General features: G+C 40.5%; 1 protein-coding gene across 1 annotated transcript; it reads left to right on the top strand.

The window, feature by feature from the left end:
- Nucleotides 1-6,331: 6,331 nt before the first annotated feature.
- Nucleotides 6,332-7,548, top strand: LOC146305228 (uncharacterized). The gene has a single exon (XM_084712676.1). The coding sequence runs from the start codon at nucleotides 6,658-6,660 to the stop codon at nucleotides 7,540-7,542; it is 885 nt and encodes a 294-aa protein (XP_084568802.1). The 5' UTR covers nucleotides 6,332-6,657; the 3' UTR covers nucleotides 7,543-7,548.
- The last annotated feature ends 248 nt before the right edge of the window (nucleotides 7,549-7,796 follow it).

Genomic DNA, 7,796 nt, shown 5'->3' with positions numbered 1-7,796 from the left:
AGACAGCAGCAGGATTGTGGGTCTTTTTTTGCATGCTGGCAAACAAATGATTTATTTTGTGTTTTGTATACTGTAGATCATGACAGGCAAATTTTCTTTCACATTATTCTTCCACTCGGAGGTCAGAGCGCAGAGTCAGCTGCTGATCACCATCACTGATAGTGATCTACTGAACTGAAGCAAGTTTAAAAAGATAATCTGCACAGCCGACCGCCACTTTTATGATTTTTGAAGTGTAAATTCAACTGACAGAAGTAAGTCAGAAATCAGAAGTAGGTAATTTACAGCCTGACATTAGACTTTAAATGCACCACGAGAGTGTTTTTCATGAAAGCCACTAAATCAAATGTTAATGTACACACAAATGTTGCTCAGTCAAGTTTTGTTTATTTATATCTATATATGCTGCATAATTTTTTATATTTACAGTTCTATATTCATAGTACCTACATAATGAAACAAAATGCACAAACCATTTAGAGACAATTTATACATGCAATGCAAACACAGACAATATATCTGTACATTCTGGTTTAAAACAAACTGATAAGCTACTGACTGTGGAAGACCAACTTGTGTAGATTATAATATCTCAAAATGATCATAATTTAAAGGAAAATATTCTGTGACTTACAGAGTGTAAGATAAATGATAAAATATGTGAATGTCTCTCTATGACCCCTGTGGAAAATCAAATACTACTAAAAAAACAGTTAAATGCTTAGTTACAGGTTATCACTTTTATTATAGTCACGCTGTGTGGGGTTGAAAGCGTGGCTGCAGCGCCGGTCACCAGCACAAGATGACAAGATCAAGAGCACATCCATAATGTAATGCTTAATTTTTGTACAGCATAATGAAGTGGAGCCACATCCTCCATTTGTATTTATGTCAATGGTTCCATCCAAAACCACAAGGACAGAAAATGCATACATACTACAGATTACAATGCAGGTTTTGTATCTAACAACATCTTAGTGTAATTCACTCTTATCTCTCAATCGTATTTCACATACTGTGATCTGAGCCGGTCCTCATGCAGATTAAGTGTTGTGTTTACAGCCTGGTAGTTTTCCTGCTCTGTGTAGGAACAGCAGAAGTAACACCAGATTGCTGGGCAGATAGAACCAGTCTGTGACTAATCCCACCAAACACCCACCTCTGTAGCTCCCTGATGATGAGGAGAGGGCCACCACATCGCTAAGCAGAGATCCTCCAAACCTAATTATCAGCACTCCCGTTATGATTAAGATGGTGTGGAAAGCCTTCCGCTTTGCTTTGTCAACCCGCACCCTCTTCCCTCCTGCCTCCCCTGGTCGTGGACGAATCAGAACACAGAGAACGGACAGGCTGCAGAAAATCATAGCAATTAATAAGAAAGCCATAATGGACCCATCTAGTATAAGGCCAGACCGAGGGAACCTTAAGTTCAGGAGCAGAAAACCACCCTCTGCTAAGCAATTCAGCCAAACAAACCCGCTGCTGATGTTTCTGATGCGGATCCCACTCGTCTGTTTCAGTCTCAGGTAAGTAATGGGGTGAACAACAGCCAGGTAGTGCTCCGCACAGGTCAACATGGGGAAGTACATCTGTCCAGACCAGGGGAAAGACTGAATGAGATGCCCCATCAAAGACATGTCACACAGGTTGGTGTAGAAGCTGTGAATGCAGATGATATGACCTAATACTCCGATCAGCTGCAGGACGGCCAGGTTGTAGGTGAAGAAGTCAGAGAAGCTCATGGCTGCTGCCGAGGAAGCAGAACGGTTTGATTTCCATTGCTGGAATCCCAGACTGAGTATGAAGATGGAGAGAGGGAGGAAGAGGAGGATGTTGGTAAAGTTTAGGACTATCTCTACATGTTTACAAGAGTCCAAGCATGAACGGTCATGTTGGGTGAAGTTGGAGGAGAGTGGAGAAAGGAGGGGCTCATTAGTGGAGAATGAGTAGTTGACTGACATTTTCGTAAAGTTGAGGTCTGTAGAGGAGACAAAAAAACATGTAGGGAAAACTAGATTTACAGTTAAAGTAAAGCACAAGAGACCAAGAGTCTGCAGTGATGTAAACATCAGGCTTGGTAAGTAATGGATTACATGTACTGGGATTACATAATTAGTTTCCCAAAAAAAGGTAACTGTATTCCATGACAGTCACAGAAAAAAAAAGACTAAATCAGATTACAGATACGTTCAAAATGAACAACTTCCTGTTGGCTTTTGGGTACATTCGTTAAAATACCTAACAACTGGGAATCAAAATATTGTATAAATGTTCTTGATGCAAAACAATGTACTTTCACTGAGCAACTAGTTTTGTGATTTGATTGTTGCTAAGAGATTTGCTGGGGTCGATGTGTTATTCACGACATTGCTACCATGTAATGAAATCATCAGTGTGAACCCAAACAGCAGGAATATTACAGAAATTTGTGGCCTTCAATATTTTAGCTTATTTCAAGTGCAACTGAGGTTTTTTTTGTTTGCTTGTTTTCTGTTACAGCTGCTTTTGCATTTATTTGAGGGAATAGCTTTCTGGTATTGTCTACACAGATGGAGACATTACTAAAATAATGCCAATCAAATCATTAATTTTATAAAGTAGTAATGTCATTGTTCTGTCACAGGCAGAAGGGACGGTCACACTGAGCCACACAGCAGCCTGCTGCACAAGATAAGAGCCGATTTAAATAACAACCCACATTAGTTTTCCTGCGAAAATCTCCTTGTTAGCCGACTTACAAAGATGAACAGACATCTTGCCCTCACCGTAGCTTGTTGAATGAATCATCATACAAAAAAAGTGCACTTGTAACATCAGTTTGAGGGATACATAACCTATTAACTGCTCAGCTGCAGCACATCAAACAGCTTTGTACCCACAAATGTCACCTGGGTCTGGTTCAATGCTGCTGTGGGTCTTTTTCTTCAATAGCACTAACAAATCAGTCTGTGACATGTCAGCACAAGTTTTACATCGACTCCGGTTCCCTTCAAAGTCATACACATTCATGTTTTATCACAGTACTATTAAAATATAAAAAGACTATTAACAAAATAATAATATTTTGTCACAAACAAAGAGAAGTTAGGACCTGTGCTGCTACTGTACAGTTTTAATTCACAAGATAATCAGTCATTTATATTTAATTTCTCAATGAACTGATTAAAAAACTTTCACCTCACCAAAAGTGTTCCTGATCTTCCGTCACCTTTGTCTTCAAAGTCAGACTGCTCTGTGGGGGTTTGTGGACCAAACATTAAGGCATCCGTGTGTGTGTGTGTGTGTGTGTGTGTGTGTGTGTGTGTGTGTGTGTGTGTGTGTGTGTGTGTGTGTGTGTGTGGTTGTTTCATGTGTTTGAATATGTAAAGTGTGCTGTGTATTTTCTTCCATGTGGAAAAAAACAATAATCATCAGTCATTTAGTGATTCCTGCAGTATGGAAAGTGTTGACAGGCATAATCACATATTTGATGCAACAATTCTTGGGCAGAAAAATCTCAGTTTAATATTGAATAAATGAATCAATTTTTTTTTTGTATGCAAGGACCAGGATCAAGAGGGTTACTATAAACATGTATTCTGATACAGTTACTAATTACCTGTTAGTATCACAATATCTAGATAAAATAATTTGATTATTTTGTGTTACCTTTGGATTACCTCAGTACCAAATATGATAAAATTGTTTTGCTTAATTGTCATGTGTTATGTCTGTTGTAGGCTTATTGATTGTTTGTCCAGATATTCCTTTCTTTGTTATGTTTGGATGCACTTTTAGATTAATAGAATAATTAATTGTACATTAATGTACTTTGTTAAGTTATGTTAGGATGGTTAAAACTTGACACTCAAGCTTCAAGTAAACTGACATAAACATACCTTCACACACCATCCATCAACATTTGCTCCCCAAATATTTTTCATTACTAGTAGCACTGACAGGTCAGTTAGCTAACTGGATACTGGAGCTAATATTAGAAGTTATTATGTGAATCTAACAGTAGGAGTTCATCTGTGTAGCTAACGTTAGCACTTGTTATGTGTAGCTAATGTTAGCTGTAGCAATGGGAAATAACATTTTGCCTTAGGCTCCAAGCTAATGCCTTGAAAACACATGGTTTTAGTAAGTTTTTTATTTTGCTTTGTTCTGTACTTGTTTCCATCTTTTTAAAAATCAAAACATTTTAAAGGCATGCTTAATTCATGAGTGTCTCGGGGTCTCCCCACTAATGTATCCTATGAGCTTAATGAGCATATGCAGAAAGAAATAAAAAAAAACACAAATTGCTTCCGTGTGGTGTGCAGACTTTAAAAATGAAGTGAAGCTGGCTACCCCAGCGGTGCTGGAAAATCAAGGAAACGGGAAGAAACTTTAAGACAACACCCACCCCTGCAAAATCAGGGTTATCGATACTGACAGAGATCGCCGAAGGATATCTACACACTAATACAGAAGAGATAGACGTGATTAGACACACAAGAATGAATGTGAAGTGACCCAAACTTCATTTAGTCTGTGTTTGACAGAATTCAAATGACCTGTAAACCAAATGCTGTTCATTCAAATCAGAACACCTGTGTTTTCTCAGTTTGGCTGTGTGTACATACTGGTGTCCCTTAGAAAGCTCAATACAATAATGACTATATCAGTTAATATCAGGATTTAATTGTTAAAAATAACCAAGGTTGTAGTCTAACTGTAAGAGAATGAAAGCATCCATATGTCCTTGTAGTGCAGGACATATTGTGTTATATGTGTTTCAAATAAAACACACAGACAAATTCTTAGTGATTAACTTATGACATATTTATTTATAGCTAACCTGGTGAACACACATCAGACACAAGATGTATGCCAAATACCAAGCTCCCAACAGGGTGGAGCGTTGCAGCTTATTTCTTTATGACAAAATCACAGAGTTGCCTGCAAAGTGCTGAGGTTACAGACGGGTCAGACAGCACAGTATATAGTCACACTCAGTCAGTACTGGTTGTGCAATATGCAAATAACCCCTAAGTGCTGCTGTCTGTCACTCTGATACATTAAAAAATGAACACATACCCTCACACACACAAGCATTTAATGTATGAACAAGATATCATAAGAGCAGTTGGAGACACGGGAAACGAACAATCAGAAAACACTGCTGACAAGGTGAGTATTGGTTAATGAATTAATTGTTTATCAAACTAAAGTTCTTGATGATAATTCATGTTGTTCCATATTTGCCACCAAATGCCTTCTCCTGAAAAAAGAATCTTCATTAGTGATGATGAAAAAGGTGTTACACACCTTAAAGCCACAAGACCTTCCATGTTAACAGACTTCTCTAGTAACATAATGTAATTTTTGTAAATGTGTTTTGAAGTTAAGATGGGGTTAAGTTGCTGTTTGAGAAATGCATTGAGGCTGAGACTGTCATGGATGTCAAGCAGGACAGCAGAACAACAAGAGAATGGACTCAAATGAAGACTCGGAGGCTGAGCAGGTGCACTGCTTGCAGACACCTCATCTCAATCTCCCCTTCAAAGTATTAGAAAACAAAGCAGGAGAACCTGTGGTGATTGCAAAACTTGTACGAAATGTTCATATCAGAGCCAGTGTTTGGTTTGTCTGAGCTGAGCTACTGTAAAAAGATGGCGGTTCAACATGGCGGCCTCCATGACAGAGGACCCATTATATTTGTAGATGAAAAGGGCTCATATTATATTCCATTCACATATTCTGCCTATGAATCTTACACACTGGACCTTTTGTTAAACAAAGCCAAAATACAAAAAGCTTATGGCGGGTATGGGTTGATACCAGACAAGCCAAGCCAAGTCCATGAAACAATCAAGCTGCAGGACTGGAGACCAGTGACAGGGCTGTGGGGTTGGAGGCCAGTGGTTGGCCAACAGTGGAGGAAGCCAGGTGGCCATCAAGTGAAGCCAGGAAAGCAGAAGACTGCTGGGAAAACAGGAGACTGGTGCAGCATGGGGCTGAGGACCACTGCAACACAGGAACTGGTGACAAAACAAGCAAACCCCAAGAAACCGATGCAAAGATACAAAAACCACAGGGAAAACACTAATACCCTGGGACATTTGGACAATGGACAAAGACCAGCTGGCAAGGACATGAGGGAAACACACACTACATACACTTAGAACTAACTAAGTACTGAAATACAGGTGACACAGGCGGGGAAACACAAAGACAGGAAGTTGGGTTTGAAAGGAGCAGGGCGGTACGTAAAGTTGTAGGACATGTGACAACTAAAGAGGGACAGTGGTGGACTCAGGCTTTCTGATGGGCAGAGGCCAAAAAAATGAAAAGGGCACCAACTGTATTAAGAGAGGCACCAGCTTGCCAAAAGTTGTGATGCATTTTATCACGTTTGTCCACTGGAGGGGTAATCCAGAAGGTATTTCAGCATTTTGTCTTGGACACTGGGCCACTCCAGAGGGCAGTTATCATGTTTTATCTACCAGAGGGGCTTCAAAGATATATAATAATTCATTGAGGACAAGTTAAGAGTGATAAAAATTCTGCCTATTCCATGATCTCACATTAACACTATTTTTTTTTCTCTTTCTTCACCTTCACTCTGTTTTTCTTCATCTCAGTCCCTCTTTTTCTTGTCCTCCTACTTCAACTCTTCAGGCCTTCAGACAAATGGATATGTCAGTTAACTCCACCTTCAACTCCTCCCTCCATCTTTTACTCAACCATTGCTTTAAATCCAGACCTGGCCTTTTCATCTTCACAGCCTTCGCTGTCACCAACATCCTCTTCCTCCCTCTCTTCATCCTCGTCCTCTACCTGGGCTTCCAACGATGGAGGAAACGGCGCTCTGTTCCTGCAGCAGTTACGACGAGCCACTCTGACATCTTCACCTTCCACATGATTGCCTTGGAGCTGATCAGTGTTTTGGGGTCTTGCTTATATTGTTGTGGTGCCTTAGCAGATATTAAAATCATGACATTGGCGGGACTGGACACATTCTCCATCACTTCACCTGGACAGACTCTGCTTCACCTCCTCACCTGTGTGGAGAGGTACCTGGCTGTTGTTCACCCCATCACCTACCTGGGGCTGAGACAGGCGGGCGGAGTCAGGATCAGAAACATCAGCATTGGGTGTGTTTGGCTCTTTGGCTTTGGATCACTGGGTCTAACCAAAGTTTTTACCGGCAAATCTTTCGCCAGCGTCTCAGCTCCTTGTCTCTTGATCTTTTCCTTAGTTGTCGTCTCTTTCTGCAGCCTTTCTGTTCTCTTCGTTCTGATTCGTCCAGGGCCGGGGGAAGTGGGTGGGGACAGGGAGCGGGCTGACGAGTCAAAGAAGAGGGCTTTCCACACCATCACTGCCATAATGGGGGCTCTGTTGTTGAGGTTTGTGGGAATCCTAGTTAGCGGTGAAATCTACACCTCATCGCTGACCCACACTGGGTGTGTGGTGGCGTCTTGTGTGGTCTGGTTGACTCTGCCTGGCAGTCTGGTGTTACCTCTGCTGTTCCTGCACAGGGCAGGACGACTGCCAGGCTGTAAACACCAACAGTGATTCAAGATGAGGATTTGATCAGAGCAGGAGTCAGCAAACTGTGGCTCCGGGGCCACATCCACCTATGTTGCCCCTCTCTATTGGTTTTGACAGAAATTATATGGAATTAAGTAATTCATTTATTTTAATTAATCATTGTTGTAGGCTTAAAGTAATTGTTACATTATCAGGTTGCAAAAGTGTGTAGCTTATACATCTGATAAAAGTAAATGTTTTAATATTTCGTCCTATAAAATATGTCTGTCTCTAAAATA

This window comes from Lutjanus erythropterus, chromosome 23, assembly GCF_056507025.1.
Source record: "Lutjanus erythropterus isolate fLutEry1 chromosome 23, fLutEry1.hap2, whole genome shotgun sequence".
NCBI lineage: Eukaryota > Metazoa > Chordata > Actinopteri > Lutjaniformes > Lutjanidae > Lutjanus > Lutjanus erythropterus.
The sequence above is the reverse complement of the archived record's forward strand: the minus strand, read 5'-3'. Positions and strand labels throughout refer to the sequence as shown.